This window comes from Podarcis cretensis (assembly GCF_951804945.1).
Source record: "Podarcis cretensis genome assembly, chromosome: 14".
Taxonomy (NCBI): domain Eukaryota; kingdom Metazoa; phylum Chordata; class Lepidosauria; order Squamata; family Lacertidae; genus Podarcis; species Podarcis cretensis.
In genome coordinates this window covers 31,598,676-31,617,101 of record NC_137183.1, presented here as the reverse complement: position 1 = coordinate 31,617,101, position 18,426 = coordinate 31,598,676, and the positions used below count along the sequence as shown (strand labels likewise).

At 48.2% G+C, this 18,426-nt stretch overlaps 2 protein-coding genes across 8 annotated transcripts in view; one reads left to right on the top strand and one right to left on the bottom strand.

Annotated features, from left to right (window-relative positions):
* Positions 1 to 797: 797 nt before the first annotated feature.
* TEX47 (testis expressed 47) lies at positions 798 to 8,289 on the top strand. 3 transcript variants are annotated; one of them, XM_079952822.1, is made up of 7 exons: positions 798 to 917; positions 1,360 to 1,429; positions 2,422 to 2,525; positions 4,437 to 4,501; positions 4,982 to 5,123; positions 6,850 to 7,009; positions 8,103 to 8,289. In XM_079952822.1, exons 1-7 carry the CDS (start codon positions 837 to 839, stop codon positions 8,138 to 8,140), a joined length of 660 nt encoding a protein of 219 aa, XP_079808948.1. In that variant the 5' UTR covers positions 798 to 836; the 3' UTR covers positions 8,141 to 8,289. The 3 variants fall into 3 exon arrangements, with proteins under 3 accessions (XP_079808948.1, XP_079808947.1, XP_079808949.1); XM_079952821.1 differs by having other exon boundaries at positions 4,928 to 5,123; XM_079952823.1 differs by lacking the exons at positions 6,850 to 7,009; positions 8,103 to 8,289 and adding an exon at positions 6,692 to 6,802 and having other exon boundaries at positions 4,928 to 5,123.
* A 459-nt stretch (positions 8,290 to 8,748) lies between these two features.
* Positions 8,749 to 18,426, bottom strand: part of ARHGAP17 (Rho GTPase activating protein 17) — a 60,948-nt gene continuing 51,270 nt past the window's right edge. Inside the window, exons 17-21 of one of the 5 annotated variants that reach the window (XM_079952765.1) lie at positions 17,484 to 17,726; positions 15,783 to 15,943; positions 14,017 to 14,634; positions 12,270 to 12,312; positions 9,637 to 9,743 (exon numbers count right to left, since the gene is read on the bottom strand). In XM_079952765.1, coding sequence (XP_079808891.1) covers positions 12,305 to 12,312; positions 14,017 to 14,634; positions 15,783 to 15,943; positions 17,484 to 17,726 — 1,030 coding nt within the window. In that variant the 3' untranslated portion in view covers positions 9,637 to 9,743; positions 12,270 to 12,304. Of the gene's footprint in view, positions 9,744 to 12,269; positions 12,313 to 14,016; positions 14,635 to 15,782; positions 15,944 to 17,483; positions 17,727 to 18,426 lie in introns of all 5 variants that reach the window. The other 4 variants (XM_079952763.1, XM_079952764.1, XM_079952766.1 and 1 more) reach the window with 4 other exon arrangements.

The window sequence follows — 18,426 nt, the reverse complement described above, 5'->3', positions numbered from 1 at the left end:
TCCAACTCTTATGAGTCTATGTGTCTTGAATCTTCCAACATTCAGCTTCATTGGATGCCCATGAGTTCCTAGTTGTTATGAAAGGGAGAAAATATTTTCTCCCCACTTTCTCCATGCCATGTCATGTCGTTCCTTCTGCTGCGAGATCCCATCTTACAGATATAAAACAGCAGGTTTGGTTATTTATGTCTTTATGTGTGCTACTGTTGTGGCCCGTGTTTTGTTAGCCCAAAAATGGAAAACGAAAGAGGTCCCAACCAAAAAAGAATGGCAACCTAAGTTGACAGAATATGCACAACTTGCAGACTTAACATATAGAATAAGAGAACAAGAAGAACATACATTTAAAGAAGATTGGAAAACGTTTACTGAATATATGGTAAATAATTGTGTACAGCTGGCAGCATTAAGATAAATTCAACAGTGTAAATAAGTTTGATGGATGCAATAACGGAATACTGAATGGCATAGTTTTTGTAAAATATGCAGGGATGTAAGATATGTAAAATGAACCATGGAAAGAGAAGAAAGGAAGTCATTGATATCTTAAGGATGCAAAATGAGTATCTCAAATTGTAAAACAGAAAACTTAATAAAAATTATATACAAAAAAATAAAAATAAAACTGCAGGCTTGGAGGAGATCCAAAGATGGCCTCCCCTCAATCCTATATATTTGCTTATTTTCTTTTGGGTAGAGCAGGTTCAAAACATAGATTCATATATCCTCACAACACAGGCTGGCAATAGAGCTGACTTCCTAGGGGAGGCCATTCCCTCACGTGTCAGTTACCTCAGACTGTTCTCTTGAGTTCCGGAACTGCCATCTTGGGCAAAATGGCCAACATACTGGCCAACATTGTGGCAAGGAGCACCCTCCTCAGTGCTCTGGAGGAGAAAAGGCGCCAACAGATGAAGGTGTGAGGGGAAATTTGGGTGGCGGTGGAAGGTTCTCCTCAGCACAAGGCCACGCTTCCACCTCACCGCCTCTGCACAGGGTCTCCTCAACGTCCCTCCATTCTTTCTGCTCTCCCACAACTCCAGACCAGCTCCTCATCCCTTTCCTTATCATGGCTTCTCAAGTTGCCCCACTCTGCCCTCTACACATGTAGTGTAGGCTTCGCCCTGCCATTCTGAACCTCTTCATAGTACCAAAGGGTAGCCATGTGTCCTAGGCCTGAGCTTTATTGGCTTCTTTGAATAAAGTATGAACTTCACTGACACAGGCTATTTTATTTACTGACCTACTTCCGGCTCTGGCTCTCAACAGCGTAATATTCAACTGCCATTCCTGTAAAATGGGCCCGAGACGCTGGCAAATAGCTACTAACAGAACCTTTCATGTTCCCTCTGACCCCAGAAATTCCTGCTCCATCGGCTGTTCTTTGTCGCGCTGTTGCGAGAAAATGCGGAGAGCGCAGACGTTACAGGTATGTGAGCTACTCTCTCACGCGGACTTTCGGGAGGCAAGGCATTGGCTGTGAGCCTCTTCCAGTGCTGGAAAAAACAGCCTCAGAGATGAACTGGGCTGCAGAACTTCCACAGGGCTTTTCTGTGGTAGTGGGGAATACTTTTCACCCTGAGGGCTGCATTCCCTTATGGCAACCTTTTGAAGGCCACATACCAGGGCTGGCAGAGGTGGTAGTTCTTGGTAGTTCCTCTGCCCTCAGAGGCTCATGGGGTGGGGTGGGGCGCTTTGAGGCTGGGACAGGGCCTTCTCTTAGGTGGCCCCTGAGCTGTGGAGCTCCCTCGCCACAGCGGTATGTCTGGCTCCTTATCTGGAGGATGATGAAGATGCATCCTCTTTACCACAGCCTTTTGACACTTGAGGTGTATATTTTTTAGGATCCACCTTATTTATATGATTGTAAGTGGGTGAAAACTCTTTTTGATGTTGTGTTTTAATGTTGCAATCTACCCTAGGACCTTAGAGTGAATGGCAGGTAAATGACAACAACAATAACAACAATAAATAATAAACATTAGCTTTGTACAGCAGGCCAGTCTCCATACACAGTCTCACATGCACCCAGTGGTTTTTTTTCCTGGCAGTACTCAAGGGTATTCAGTACCAGCATCTCTCTTTCTAGAAGAAAAACACTGCGCACTTCTCTCTCTCTCATTCGTAGGAGGCATTATGGAAGTTCAAATACACTTTCCAGCCAGGTAAAAATACTCATAGAGGGTGAGAGGCAGGGCCAGGGAGTGGGTAGCTGTGGCTGAAGAAAGGATATGATGTGGGAAGAATAGTGAGGGCCAGGTACAAAAATCCAGAGGACCACATCTAGTCTGTTCATGCACAGTCTTCAAAGGGGTGGCTCCATGGGTATGGCCATGACCTGTTTGGGTCCATTACGCTTGGGCAATGATTTTTCCAGTGGATCTCTCAGTTGGTCTCCTTTCGCTCCCTCCTCTTCATAAGCATACCATGAGCAACTTTTCCAGAGGATTTCCAAGATCCACCTAGGGGAGTCCCCCTCAGGCATCCTCCTCATCTACTCTCACTGTCTTCTGCACATTCTAGAGGTGAGTCAGATCTACCAGGTTCAAGCCAAGAGACCCCTCTTTCTAAAAGAGTGCACGTTAATCACAAATCCCAGAGAAATCCCACATGCAACTGAATGTCTGCACATTTTTCCTTGTAACGAGGACTCGCTTTGTTCAATGGGATTTACATACAGGTAAGTGGCCACTGGGACGCAGGTGGCGCTGTGGGTTAAAGCCTCAGCGCCTAGGGCTTGCCGATCGAAAGGTCGGCGGTTCGAATCCCTGCGGCGGGGTGCGCTCCCGCTGCTCGGTCCCAGCGCCTGCCAACCTAGCAGTTCGAAAGCACCTCCGGGTGCAAGTAGATAAATAGGGACCGCTTACCAGCGGGAAGGTAAACGGCGTTTCCGTGTGCGGCTCTGGCTTGCCAGAGCAGCGATGTCACGCTGGCCACGTGACCCGGAAGTGTCTCCGGACAGCGCTGGCCCCTGGCCTCTTAAGTGAGATGGGCGCACAACCCCAGAGTCTGTCAAGACTGGCCCGTACGGGCAGGGGTACCTTTACCTTTAAGTGGCCACTGGGGGACACTGGTGGCGCTGTGGGTTAAACCACAGAGCCTAGGACTTGCCAGTCAGAAGGTCGGCAGTTCGAATCCCCGCGACGGGGTGAGCTCCTGTTGCTCAGTTCCTGCTCCTGCCAACCTAGCAGTTCGAAAGCACTCAGAGTGCAAGTAGATAGTAGATAAATAGGTACCGCTCCGGTGGGAAGGTAAACGTTGTTTCCGTGTGCTGCTCTGGTTTGCCAGAAACGGCTTAGTCATGCTGGCCACATGACCCAGAAGCTGTATGCCAGCTCCCTTGGCCAATAAAGCGAGATGAGCGCCGCAACCCCAGAGTCATCCGTGACTGGACCTAATGGTCAGGGGTCCCTTTACCTTTACCTTTATGTGGCCACCGGAGGGCAGCTGGGTTCTGCAAAAGGCTGCCTTGCATTTTGGAAGCAATTTATTGATCTTTCCGTCTGACTGGTTTGCACCAAGTTTGTAGGCAGTTTTTGACAACATTGGCTGCTTATTGTGCATTCATTCTGATTTGTTTGTGAGGAAGTTAGATGTGGTTGCATCAAGTAATTATAATTCCAAAGTGCCCAGTGCCTTTCAATTTCCTTACTGATAAGTCTCCAGTCTTTAGGAAAAGTGGCTTTATTTTGCAAGTGCCTGACAAACTTCAACTGTGAAAGCTGAGTTTGTCGATAGGTAGTTGAATCCCACCTAAAAACAGAGAGTCTGGAAATGCCTGGAACTGAGTATTTGACTTAAAAACATCCATCAAACCCAAAATTTAGAAACAATGTCAAAACTCCCATTTTGCCTCTCATGCTACTCTATTCCTGTCCTCCATAACAGAGGATATCATACCCCAGAGTGACTTGAGCATTTATGCCTTCCCCACTCCCTGCTCCCTTTGAAAATCCAGATTCTTTCATATGAATCTGCCCAGGCTCCAAGATCTTCAGGGAAGGCCCTTCTCTCCATCCCACCACCCTCACAGACAAGCTTAGTGGGGACGCATGAGAGGGCCTTTTTGGTGGCTGCTCCCAGACTTTGGAACTCCCTTCCTAGAGAAGCCAGACTGGCTCCCTCCTTGCTGTTCTTCCACTAGCAGGTGAAAACCTTTCTATTCCAGCAATCCTTTAGGGAGCTGGTGATGTAATATTTTTACTGTTGTTATTCGCTTTTTAAATAGATTTGGGGTTTTTTATATTGTTTCATTTGTATTACTGTTCAGTTAATTACTTTTTAATGATGGTCTTTTTTATGCAATTAGCTTTTCTATTTTATCTGTGTTTTGCATTTTTATCTGCAAGCTGTCTTGAGTCCTTGTCTGGGAAAAAGGAAATAGTAGTAGTAGTAGTAGTAGTAGTAATAATAATAATAATAATAATTATTTGTAGGCATCCAGTGGCACACTCTACCACATCCTTATGGATTTGGCAGCTGTTGAAAATCAAGACTCAAAGTAAGTGCTTGGAAACTTGTTCAGGGGAGACTGATGGGGGCTGGTCCATTAGGGTGAACAGAGCACAGTCCCACCAACCTCATTCTTCCTTCATAGAAGCATAGAATTGTAGAGTTGGAGAAGGGACCCAAGGGTCATCTAGTCTGACCCCCTGGAGTGCAGCCCCCATTCTCCTGCTATTCTCTTACTTACAGTCTCAGAGGACCACCCTGCCCATCAACTTCCTTCTTCTTAGTGCACAGGCAGAAAATTGCTTGCAAAGATGTCTATATTTTTCAAAGCTTCATGCAAAAATGTGCTTACTAGGAGAAATTTGCACCCAAACCCAGGAAGGGAACTGAATTTAAGATTGGATTGAAAGAATGAGAAAGGGAGAGAAACGAAAAGCTGACGGATCTGTCCATCCATCACTACCCCTACCCCCAGTGCTTTAATACAGGACGTTAAGATATTAGCAATGTCTCACAACATCCCGACCAGACTCTTCAACCAGTGGTATGCCACAGCAGTGGAAGTCCCAGTAACTCTCGAAGACGTTACACAGACCCAGACGACAGAAGAAGTGATCACAGAGTGCCTTACCCTCAACCTGAAACTGGGCGTTTATCTTGCGACTCTCAAGGTAAGGACGTATTTACGTATGAAGAGCCTGCTGGATCAGGTCAACAGTCCGTCTAGTCTAAGGTTACCAGACGTCCCCGTTTCCCGGGGACAGTCCCCGGATTTACAAATCAGTTCCCATACAAAATCTATTGAAGTTGAAAAGTGTCCCCGGAGTCATTGAAAAAAAAATCTGGTAACCTTAGTCTAGCACCCTGTTCTTGCAGCGGCTGAACGGTTCATTGTAGGACGCCAGCAAGCAGGACCTGTTACGATATGGATGCAATGCAGCTGCAAAGTGCTAGCTTGAAAAGTAAACATGATGGGAATGTTGGGACTGCTCGTGGGAAACAGAGGGACAGTCAATTCACAGTGAGAAGCACCGGAATTAGCTCAGAGTGTAATATGAGCTCTTCCGTTTGTTCCTGTCCAGGAAGTGTTAGTCTCTAGACTGCTGGAGCTTGAAGAGAGCAGTTACGTTTTTTTGTAATGCTGCAAAGACAGAAATAAAGGCATGTAAATACGTTTCTGTCTATCTCTTTCCCCTGCCCTGGGGGGGGGGGCAGGAAAGAGGGGTGTGTTCTTCTCACGCTGAGAAGGATCGCCTATCGAGACCTCGCCTGGATCTTGCTGGGGAATGCAGCCAGGGAGGTCAACAGGGAATCATGCCGGGTGCCTGGGAGAGTTGCCAGTTTCTCCTGATAAAGGCTTGATTTCCGACAGGACCCAGGCACAAGAGTGCTCTCCTCTCCTGAGGTTTCCAGCAACTGATATTCAGAAGCATTACCGCATCTGACCATGGTGGGAGAGCACAGCCATTGTGGCTAGTAGCCATCGATGGCTCTCCCCCATGTATGTGTCTGATTCTCTTTTAAAACTATCCAAGTGTGTGGCCACCTCTGTCTCATGTGGCACCGAGTCCCCATTTAACTAGGTGCTGTGTAAGAAAATAATTTTATCCATCCTGAGTCTTCAAACACTCAGCTTCACTGGATGTCTATGATAATATGTCTATGATAATATGAACCTCATCATATTATCTGCATCTTGTTGGCCCCGATTGCCCCAAAGCTATCAAGAGTTGATTCCCCAGACCCTATACTTGCATGCCAGGAAAATGAAGCTTTTCATTCCAGCTGGTGCCTTTCCTCGTCTTTGAGTGGAGAGCACATGTGTCACTTGTGGGCTTTCATCTGGGGTTTCTTGCTGTGAGAACAGGATGCTGACCCAGCAGCCAGGCTCTTCTGATGTTCTAGGGATCCCAGAATCGGAAGGGACTGCAAGGGTCATCTAGTCCAGCCCCCTGCAATACATGAATCTTTTGGCCAACATGCAGTTCAAACCCACAACCCTAAGATTAAGAGTCTCAGACATCTGTTTTGGAAGGCATTTGGGGGGTGGTGGAGTTTCAGCCTGATCTCCTTCAGTTAGCTTGCTTTTATTTCTTTTCCTTGATCTGTTATGGTATTTTTAATGTATACTTTTTATTTTGCACATAACAATATGTATCAAGAGAATAATAACTAAGAAAGCTAAGACTGATCTCTTTCTTTAGATCCCACTGTTTTTAAGTTCTTGCTTTCTCATTAGGTTGCTTATGTTACGTGATTAAAAACCAACCAACCAACCCTGACTTGGGAACATTTAAGGAAGAAAAGGTGAGCAAAGTATTTCCAGTTGCAGAAGGAAAACTAATCACTGCAATGCTCTTTATTGGCAATTGTGCTTCCTCCCCGTGGATATCAAAGGTGGGCAATAAAGGCCTCAGTGATTGTCTCCACACGGTCGTGCCGGAACTTCTGATGCCAGCAGAAACCATCCAGTATTTGTGCAAGGCTAAGGAGTGCCTCAGTCCAGAGGAGTTTCTGAAGATATACAACAATCCTTTGCAGCCTAAAATGGATTCAGGTACGCTGCCTTCCGCCACCCTTTCCACCGATAGGCACCATTCTCCAGTATGTGAGAATCATGGGTGGGTGGGTGGGGGTACAACACTCTAACCGCTAGACCACACTGCCTTTTTCAGGTCAAGGGCTGCATGTCAGTGTTGGATGGGGGCAGAAGCAAAGGTGGGCAGAGCAGTGGATGAGACTCCCCCCCCCCATTTTTTTTAAACAGCAGGCTACAATTTAGCCATGCACATATCACACACCTGCCCAGAGGGGCTCTTCTGGCTTGTTTAAGGAAGCTGAAGTGCAACTCTGGAGGGACATCCAATTCAATATTCTCTTACCTTCACACCTGCTTGTTGTCCCCCATCATGGATTCCATGGTAGCAGACCGGTGGTTCCCAGAGGTCTCCCTTCTAGGCAGTGACCAGACCTAAACCTGCTTAACCTCAGCAAATGGGTGGGTCTCCTGTGCCTGGAGACCCTGGAACCACCAAACTAGTGGGACTTGCCTTTGAGAGGAAGATCTGCTCGTCCATCCTGCATCTGAGAACAGAGATGTCTACTTGCCATGACGGCTACTTTATGTCTACTGCCCCATGGCAGTAGAAATCTCACCCCACACCCCGCTCTAATGGGATAACACTGAACTAAGAAAACTTGATTGTGAATTTTCAAGATCAAATCAATATTTCTTATTTTGATTCATTGTCGCGGGGTCCTAAGAGGCATGGAGCCCACAGGCCAGTGCTGACTCTGCCTATTTGGTAATCCGGCGCTGCTTTCTGCCTGCACTGGTGGAGGAATTATGCCTCTGAACGCTAGTTGTTGGGAACTACAAGTAGGAAGAGGGTTCTTGAATTTAGGTCCTGCTTGCAGGTTTCCCATAGGCACCTGTTGGCCACTGTGAAAACAGGGTGCTGGGCTAGATGTGCCCCTGGCCTGATTAAGCTGCCAGGCTCCTCTTATGTTCTTATTTATAACAGTTCTATACTACTATTACTGTCCGAGGGCAGGAAAGCATCAGCTCCTGAGAGGGTCTGGTGTACGGGGATTTGCAAGGGCTGTTAATTATCTGACACTGCCTATAATTTCCTCCTTCTTCCTTGCAGAATGTGTGTGGCCTACTCCTACTCATATGATTTCATGAAACCTTCCAAACTGCCAGCGTTTTCATGGGTAGCAATTCAAGGGTGCTGTTAACTTGCAGAATTGGCTAGGAATGCCAACGTCCATTAAACCTCCTTCCAGCACACAGGGTCAAGGGTCAAGGCAGCAATAAACGTGTTAGTGAAGCCAGGTGTTGCCTACAGTTTCTGTGTCCATTTATAAACATAGGGACTGTAAATGAAATTCAACAAGGTGTGTCTCTTCTGAGTGGCTGCACTCTCTAAATTAGAGACTGCACTCAGTTCTGCTCTCCTACCACTAAGAGACTTACAAAAAGCGACACTACATCTTTGCCTACTGCTTCACTTTCAATGAATTAGTATTTTTATGTACACATGCATGCATACATGCTATTGTGGAACTAATTAGCCAGTGTAGAGGTGGAGTAAATCCTATTTGGCTCACACTGTTCCCCCACCCCTGAATGTGCTATTCAAAGGGAGTGATGCCCCTCCCAGTGTGGGGAGCTGTTCTGGTGGTGTACCATTTTAATTAGAAGACCATTTTCCTTACAGTAGCAGAAGTGAGAATAATTTTACTAAGCAGATGACTCCAAAACGATGTTTCCAAAAAAGAAAAGAAAACTGCTTTCCAATTCCAACTCATTTATAACAACTGAAAGTAAATACACAAAGTTTTCCAAAGTTTTCAGCTTGACAGCAGCTGTTTTTTTATGGGTGTTACAGAAACCAAAGCAGGGATGGTTAATACAAATAACTATGAAAACCAAGGGGGGGGGGAAGTAAATAACAACACTGGACGAGAGAGAGAGAGAGAGAGAGAGAGAGAGAGAGAGAGAGAGAGAAGCACTGAAATGGTTAGAGAGACAGTACGTTTCCTTCTACAGTATAACAGTCCATCAAGGCACAAGGATTTTCTCCACTGCCAGGGCAAAAGGGACTGAGAACCAGCAGTCTCCTCCTGCCAGCACACGTGGAGGTTGAGGGTTGATTTTTTTTGTTTTGTTTTTTTGGTTCATATTTTAACAAAGTCTGCAGCATGTCAGAGACGGAACGTCTCTTGTGAGCCATCTCCTTGGTAAGAGCAAAAAAAAAAAAAAAAAAAAAAAGAATTAAGAGGAAGAGTTCAACAGAGGCCTTTAAAAGGTTGTTTCCATTATACATGCATTGCTTTGGATTCTCTTGGAATTGTTCAGCCGTCTCTGTTAACAGCAGCAATTAAGCTTCCGATATACTTTTCGGGGGCAGCCAGACCATCATCATCCCAGCCACAGCTTAGGCACCTTGGTCAAGACACAGGTCATTAAACTTCTTTGGATAGCGGGGTAGGTGTTTCTTTTCTGGAGACACAAAGGGGGAGGTTGTGTCACCATCCCCACCCTCATCTTTCGAGTTCCATAAGCTCCTCACTGTAGAGCCTTGACTGGTGAGGTTCCCGCTGGGGCAGGAGCAGCTGGGGCCCTGGAGTGGTTTCTTTCTTTTATAAAGCGGTGCTTTCGGTATCATGATTGATGTCGAGCACAAGGTGGTTGTGGGAGCTCTGGTTTGGCAAAGCTGACGACTCCGTCGGAAGTTCCGCAGCAGGGAGGCCTTGTGGTGGCTCTTGAATACTGGAATTAGAGTCTGCGTGGAGAAGACATGGGGGGAAACACACACACACAACACCAATGATGAAAGGGCACAGACTTGTGAGCTAGAGACAACAGAAAGTAAGACTAACGTTCCCCAGCCTGGTGCCTTCTGGATGCTTTGGACTGCAACTCCCATCAACTCCAGCCAGCACAGTCGTTCTGGATTACCGTTCCCATCACCCCAAGCCACCCCCATGACCATGTTTTAGACTCTGACTCCCGTCAGCCGCAAGGACTGATGGGAGCTGTAGTACAAAACATCCAGAAGATCCCAGGTTGGGGAAGGCTGACCCAGAGAAGAGGTGTTCAGAAGCTTATGGACAGGGCTGTATATGTATAAAACTCCTCCACCCCAACACTGTGCCAAGAGAACACTGGATTCTATGACCCAAAGAAATTGCATTCATTTATTCTTTTAGTTATGGGGAAAAGCAAGGAGTTGGGTCGCTGGTCCCATGGGAACTTTGGATCCAACCTTCCACTCATACTAATCCACATCCTTTTAATTGTGTCTTGCAGCCATAAAGGGTTGAGTCTCATTCTTTGCAGAACAGACCTGAAAAGTGATGAGAGTTTGCCCTGCTTCCAGATCCCGAACTTGTACAGTGTTGTTAAGTGTAGGGAAAAAATATACAACCTTATCCCTGGGTTTACCCAAAGGAAGAAAAGCTAATGAAAAGCAGTCTATTGACAACTGCTGGAGGAACTATGTGGACATATATATATATAATGTAAAAAAAATAAAGGTAAAGGACCCCTGGATGGTTAAGTCCAGTCAAAGGCGACTATGGGGTACGGCACTCATCTCGCTTTTCAGGCCAAGGGAGCCGGTGTTTGTCCACAGACAGATTTCCGGGTCATGTGGCCAGCATGACTAAACCGCTTCTGGCGCAACGGGACACTGTGACGGAAGCCAGAGCGCATGGAAATGCTGTTTACCTTCCTGCCACAGCAGTACCTATTTACCTACTTGCACTGGTGTGCTTTTGAACTGCTAGGTTGGCAGAAGCTGGGACAGAGCAACAGGAGCTCACCCTGTCGTGCGAATTCAAACCGCCAACCTGATCAGCAAGCCCAAGAGGCTCAGTGGTTTAGACCACAGCATCACTGCAGGACAGTTCAACTATATGGGGCCCAAGGACTGCTAGCTGAGACACCATGAGGGACAGAGACTGCTTTGGGAAGGAAATCTCATTGGAAGGAGCTACCCTGATCCCCAAAGTAGGGATCATTTCCATCTTCTGGACTTGCTCAAATACAAGGGAAAGCTTGCAGAATTACAGAGCAAGTCTGCTAGAATCTGGAAGTGGAGAAGGGTTGGAACAAACATTTTGCTCAGGATTTGCTACACATTGCAACTCAGAACCCTCCCCCCCCCAAAAAAAAAACCCAACAACAACAAAGCAGCAGCAAACACACCATGAAACCCTGTGTGGCACAGAGAAGCAGCCTGATGCCAGCAGACACTCCCCCCTCCCCCCCCCCCACATTGAAAAGCTAAAGCACACCTGACATCTCGCACATGGAAACAGTGCTTGTTTTCAAGTATGTGCAGGCCCCTGGGACTTGGGTGGCAAGTGCCACTTCTTCCTTTCAAATGCAAAGCCCTGCCTGAAGGCGACAGAGCAGAGCCCTTGCAGATTTCAGATGCTTCCATGGCTGGTACAGAATGCAATGCATTTGGCTGTGTCAGGGAAGGCTGAAACCCAGTTCTTCTCCTGCCCTAGTACAATGCCCCTCCCAATACTGCCTAACAACAGCCTTACGAGGATGGCTTGGAACAGCACAGGGCCACCTTTCTCAGCTCCACCCAACTGCAGCAGCTTCCGCAGGCACAAACTTCCATGCAAGGAGAAGAGTGGCAGAGTCATGACTTGCCCCCAGGCTGGGCTCAGCTGCTCAACAGCTTCCCATTTACATGTGAGCTTTCAATCTGTACAAGTGGCCCCTTTCCCCCAGCCTATTTCTCTCTCCCCAGCCCATGTTCCTGGGCCTTTCGCAATGGAGGGAAAGGGAATGATGTTTAATTAATACCAGTTATGGCTCAGCAATTAATGGTGAAGCTGCCAATATCTTCAGTGTTGCATTTGAGGAGCCTCTCAGGTTGTGTCTCGGTTTCAAGTGGAAAAAACACCAACAGATCCCACCCCCACAGTGAGAAACAGAGAAACGGGAGGGGAGGGCTGGCTTGTAGGTCAGGTGTTGCCATCTATGAGGCTCTGAAGATTTTTGAGGAGTAGGAATTCATTCCGTATTCCAAGTACAGACGGAGCAGACAGAAAAGAAGCTAAATAACGGACAGGGCAGGATCCTGGGATACATCTGGTGAATGTGTTAAAAAGGAGAAAGGGGGGGGGGCAAAACAAAGGACCACAAGGGTAGCATCACTTCTTTGACATGCAGGGTTAGTCCTGGGTGCAAGCAAGCTGTGTTAACAGTGACCTGTTAGTAAAGGGACGAAGCTGCGTCCATGATTATGCATTCATAACAATTCTGGCCAATCAAAAGGCCTCCTTACCATTTCCAATCTCAGTTCCTACTGAACAATGCAGGTCAAACATCTAGATTGTTTAATAAAATTCTCAATTAGAATTATTATTATTGGCAAGTTGGCGTTGCAACCTAGAGGGGATTCAACGGGTTATTTGCGCAGCTAAAAAATAGAGCTTCTTATTATTCCCAGCGCCCTTTAAGCTCCAGCACAGGAAGGTGGTCAACATGTTAGAGGGTCTGCTAAAATTAAAAAAAAAAAAAAAAGGATGGGGCATGCGCTATTTCAGCCTGCGACAAAAGGAGAAAGGGAAAAGGGGAGCCTTGCTTTTATCATCACAATGCTGTTTTGAGATTAAGCATAATTAAGAAGCACCCAACCCAGATTAAAAGTTGGTGGGGAGGTTGGTCAGCTTTGTGGGCAGTGATGCAGCCTGGGCTTCCCAAATGGGGGTAACACATTATTTTTCAGAGGAACTGCTTCGTTAGGTGTCAAGGAGTGGGAGGGCGGCTACACCTGAGGACAAAGCATCCTCCTCCTCCATATGCACAGAAAGGGACTCGAGCCACCATCTGGCTGCAACAAAGCTCTTCTTAGCATCTACAGAGCTGCGCTGATGCTTCCTAAATGCACAGCTTCTGGGGCAGATTGTGAATAAATCCTGCAGTCTGACATGCTGGGTTGGGATGAGTAACTCCATGTCAACTGGTCTCAAGAAGAAGTTGGGCGTTTCATGTCGGCAGTCACACTCTTCCGGCAGAGATACAGCAGGCACCCTCCTTTTTGACTTTCCAGTATCTCTTGAAGACCTTTTCATGCTGACAGGCTTTTGCAGCTGATGCATTCTTATTTTTGAGTTGCCAGCCACCTCAAAGATTATAGGTATTTTTCATTTTTTGAAATTATGTTTTCTGCTTTAACACTGTAAACCACTCTGGTATTTTATGACATCATGACACAGAAATATTTTTATAAATAAAAGCAAAAAACCCCGGCTTTGCCTATTTGTGAGCCCATCACTGGCTATATGACTACAAAATGTCACAGAGCTTCCCAAACATTCCAATAAGCTAGATCAGCTAGAGGCATGCTGCTTGTCAATGCTGGTGGGGTGAAACGGAATCATTTTGGGTGGTGCAGCTGTCCTGATGGGGAGGTTTGGAGGAGGGGAAGAACGGTATGCTAAAACTCCACACACGAACACAGACAAATGTGGCTACAATACTTCTTGAGTGTGAAAACTCGAGATAGTGTTTGAAATCCAATTAATGCAGAAATTTGAAATATGGTTGACAGCGCAAAATTAAATAAATATTAGCCTGTATTTGCTTCTGTCTATTCAACCATTAAGCATTTTTCTCTTCACATTTCAAGCATACCCCTCTCTCTAGAAACCTGCACATAAAAATTTGCGATTCCAAGAAATGTTTGGTAGCTGTAGCCATAAAACTGCTGATTTAAAGGCATTTCAGGGTTAGCTGATACAAAGCCCCAAATGAGTTTTGCCTGTCTTCTTTTTCACTCCACGTGGGCCTCTTTGATGGATTGCAATTATCCCCACCCGGATGAAACCACGTCTACTGCCAGTTTGGAGCCCTTTCTCTTCTTCTGGGGAAACTCCCTTTTCCCTGCCTTCTTTCCACTTCTGTCCCAGGGGTGGAGACGAGAGCGTTTCTCTCCCCCTTCTCCAGCCACATCCAACCACCCACCTCCAGGCACAGTTTTTTTATCACAAGGTTCACAGAGACAGAGCTGACAGGGAAGCAGTCCTTACCAGTCACGATGCGGGATGCCGTTGAAGGGGGACCCGGAAGAGGACTGTCTCCGGCCAGGTGAGGAGCAGGAGGATGTGGTGGAGGGGGGACGGTGGGCCGGTTCCTCGGCTTGGGCACGGGCCTTGGCCTGGGCAACGTGCCCATCTGAGGAGGTGGCGACTGAGCTGGCAGAGCATCCTGGGTGAGGGGCTGAGGAGCCGGGGAGGCAACTGCAGGGTTGTGCTTCTCCAGGGGTGGGGTGTCGGGGGGCGAGGGCGTGTGGGGAGGAGTGGGCGAGGGCTGCTCCAGGCTGGGCTCAGACCCAGGCGGGGAAGAGCTGGGAGTGTTGGCTTTCGGCTGGAGAGGAGGAGTGGCCACTGTCTGCATGGGGGGCTGGGGTGGCGGGTGGCTGGGGGCCTGGATGGGGGAGAGGCTGCTGGAGTACCGTCGGGGGGCAGAGCCCTGGGATGGGACAGGGCTGGGCTGGGGGGCTCCCTGGCTGGGGGGAGAAGGGCTTCTGGTGGGGGGCTTTGGGGAAATAGAGGGCGGTTGAGGGGCGGAGGGGGCACTTTGGTTCCCTGGCTGCCCAGGAGGTGGGTTGGCTGGCTTTGGAGGGGCTGGGGCAGGCTTCTTCACGGCTGCAAGGAAGGCCAGAAAGAATAGTCAGGGGTTAAAACGCCTCTCAGAAGCAGTCTCTTCACCGCCTCACATCAACATGGAACTTCTCATCCTTAACATTTAAAAGCTCCTCTCTTCTTTTCTGCCCCGAGAGGGATCAAGCCCCTGGAAACACCTGGTGGAACCTGAAGCCTCCCAGAACTCAGAGGGATTGTTCGGAAGTTGCATTTGACCAATCAAAATGCAAAGTAGGAGGAAATTGCATGATGGCCCCCTTCCCTGCCATCAACCATCCAGACTGGACTGCTGCAATGCGCTCTAGATGGGGCTGCCCTTGGAAGACAACTTGGAAACTTCCAACTGGTTCAAAATGCAGAAGTCAGATTAGAGTCTAGGGTTGCCTACAAAAGTCATATAACCCCTCTTCAAGTAGTTGCATTTGCTGTCAGTTCCCAACTCCAAGTGCTTACATTAGTGTAAAAAGCCCCAAACAGGAGATGTGCTTCTTCAGGGCCCTGAATGTAATACGTTTTAACTGTTTTTAATACTGAATTGTAAATGGTTGTAACTTGCCCTGGGACCTGCTGGTGAAGGGCAGGTAATAAATTTAATCCTCCTCCATCACCTCGCCCTCTCCCTCCAGTCAACCTCTTCGTGACCCTGTCCACCATTCCTCACCCTCCACGCTCTCCTAGTGCAAGAGAGATGCTAGCTAAACTTAAAACAGTCATTCACAGAAAACAAGCAAATAAATAAGGCTAACAGAGCATCATCTTCCACGTTTGGTGGGTGCAGAATGACAACAGCAGCCAGCCACCGCCATGTCAAAGGTATGCAGTACCGACACCTATTTTTGTTGTTAAAAAGTGTGACACTTACTGTAACAACTTCATGGTGAGTACCGGCACCTATTTTTCTAGAAAAAACAGCACTGGGCACATTCCATTGCCTCTTAATGCACCCCTGGCCCCAAACAGGAGAGTCAGTGTTGGAATAACTCCCTCTATCCCACCCGCTCCCACCCACAAGTGATGCTACTGTCATGAACAAGAAACAGATGCCCAAGGAAGAGCCTGCAGGAGTCCCAACTTTAAGCTTAGTATGTTGAGACGGCCGCCAACCTATTCCTGGAATGCAGGCATGTTCATTAGACTCCTGAAGGACTAACCTCGCCTGACGGCATGTGGACTGGGCCCCGCAGAGACTTGCGACTGTCCCACGGAGAGCTGGCTGTTGCCAGCGCTGGGCTGTGGGTAGGCCTGAGCAGCACTTCCATGCCCCCCATTCCTCGTGGGCGGAGGAGTCGTGGGGTCCTTTGGTTTTGAACTGCTGGGAAGGGAGAAAAGACTCTGATCAAAGGCTGCTCCTTCAGGGTCAGAGGCAGCACGTTTCTGGAAGACATGGGAGGCAGGCAGCACTCTTGAGCTTGGTCCTGCCAGAGGGTTTCCTACTACGGCATCTGGCTGGCCACTGTGAGAACAGGATGCTGGACTCAATGGGCTATGGGATCCAGCAGGCACTTCCTATGTTCTGCTATTGGGAGGCGTAAGTGGATTCTCTCTAAAGATCCCACTACCCAAGTGTAGTGAAGAGATCCAAGTAGCAGGCTGAGACCTGCCTTGGTGCATAAAATACTGTTCACCTGCTCGAGAGGGCTGGTTGGGGTTAGGACTATAAGTGTGGCAGCCTTCTTCAAGTCTGATTGTGTCCTCTGCCTGCACTGGACTACAATTTGCATCAGCTCTAGGGCACCAAGTTGGGGAAAGGCTATACCAGGCATAGGCAAACTTGGCCCTCCAGATGTTTTGGGACTACAACTCCCATCATCCCTGAACACTGGTCCTGTTAGCTAATGAGGATGGGAGTTGTAGTCCCAAAACATCTGGAGGGCTGAGTTTGCCTATGCCTGGGCTACACTATAGGGTAGATAAGAAAGTTAAACTGACTTCTGAGTTGCTGGTCCTAACCTACCCCCCCCCAGCCACCCAAAAACCACACTTGTGTACTTTCCAACACAGACATGCATGGGGGGGGGGTTGTTTGGGTAAGGGGCACACTGCTGTTAAGCACTGACAAGGGCAGGGTGAGGTTATTCCAGGGGGTTTATGCTTCACTCCAGGACTATTTGCACATCCAGGAACACACATGGACAAGCAACAGGGAGCATTAGGACAAACTCCTCTTGAAACAGTGTGTAGCTCATGTTGAGCTCCAGTTGACCACCCACGTCAAGTGGGAGAAGAAAGGGCTAAGGGAAAGAGAGGGAGTTGGGCTAGATGACTCAGGCTGAGGAGGCGGCTCATGGCACAGGCTACTTGGGCACCCACACAAAAGACCAGACCTGTGGCGGTTTTAGCTATGGGCAGGAAGGAGGAAGCTGTTTGGCTCTCAAGGCTGGGTGGGAAGGAGAGAGAGGGTGGCTGCTTTCCACAGCTGGGGCCATATGGGTGCGCAGCAGGAGTCGACCTGCACTCTCCAACCCCTGATCTGCCAAAGGAGGGAGGATTTCCCTGCTCCCAGGGGCCAAGCCAGGCGAACATCAACCTGTGAGGATCCTGCAAAAGTGCAGGCTAGCCTTGCCAGTTAAATCCTTTTGAATGAGGCAAATTACGGGGCACACCTTGACCAAGAAGGAAGAACATGTGAACTGGTCTCTTGCCAGGAGCTTTTTTCAATTCAAAAGGACTTTGCTACTGCCTTGATTTAATTGATCAGCCTTCTCCAACATGAGACCTTTCAGTTGCTTTGAACTACTGCTCCCAGCATCCACTGGGGCTGATGGGAGTTATAGTCCAAAAAGGGTTGGGGAAGGCTGAAACAGACAGAAGTCTCTGCGAAAGTCTTGTGGTCTGAAGTCTTTCCATCTTACCTGCCGTCCTCAGCGCCTTGGCTTTGGGACTGCTCTGCTGGGCCGGGAAGGGGGGCGGACGCAGCACCCAAGGGGGCGGGCTCAGCCCCAGGGCCCTGTGGGTGCTGCTCCGCTGTGGCCTGTGCCAGCGGGCCAGCCTCAGTGGGCGGAAGTGGTGGCTGGAAAGCTGGGGCTGTGTGCTTTCTACTTATAGTGCCACCTCTCCTGGGGTTCGCCTGGAAGTCCATAACCTTGACACCATAGCTACAGAGGAGAGAGAGACAGAAAACACACCATGCGGACTAGTAGCTACACAGAAAAACACCCAGAAAACAAACAAGGGCAGTTCAGCTATGAGGGCTGGACAAGAGACTAGTCCCTGCTGCTCGGCATGCAAAGAAGCAGCAGGGAAAAGCTCTCAAAACTTGTCTGCAGGACACTGTTAAGAGTTAAGAGGCATGCAACACACCTTGGCACAATCAAGCAGGTAGGAAGGGCACAAGAGCAATGAGCAAACATCAAGGCAAGTGGTCATGTGGTCATGTCCACAGGGTAACTATTTGGGTCACAGGAACAGAGGAGCATTTATGCATGCCAGAAGAAGAAGTACCACTTTCTCTCCTGGCACACTAGTGCCTCTTCTTACCAAAAGGATTCTGGCTGCAGTTTTGATCCGAAAGCCTGATGTGCTCAAGCTGCCGCCACCTTTGATTAAGCCAAGGACGCTGCATCTGTACCTCTATTCAGTATTAATTGCAGGGATGGGTGTGTTCTGCAATACCAGGTCAATTCAGAGAAAGGACGGTACAGAATCCAGCTTCCCGAGGAAACAGGAAGCCAGCAGAGCCAGGAATGAAGGTTTTGGAACAGCTGGGCAAACTGCATTATGAATTCTTAGAAGCCCCACTGTGAGGGGACAACTGGGACTGACTATGATCCTCCGTGGAAAGCAGGGTGTGCCTAG

What these genes read in the sequence shown, in the direction of transcription:
- TEX47 (XM_079952821.1), top strand. Translation starts at nt 837, where the DNA reads ATGGCCAACATACTGGCCAACATTGTGGCAAGGAGCACCCTCCTCAGT. An exon ending in AAAGGCGCCAACAGATGAAG is followed by an intron (nt 918 to 1,359) that starts GTGTGAGGGGAA and finishes CTCTGACCCCAG; the next exon opens with AAATTCCTGCTCCATCGGCT. An exon ending in GCAGCCTAAAATGGATTCAG is followed by an intron (nt 7,010 to 8,102) that starts GTACGCTGCCTT and finishes TCTTCCTTGCAG; the next exon opens with AATGTGTGTGGCCTACTCCT.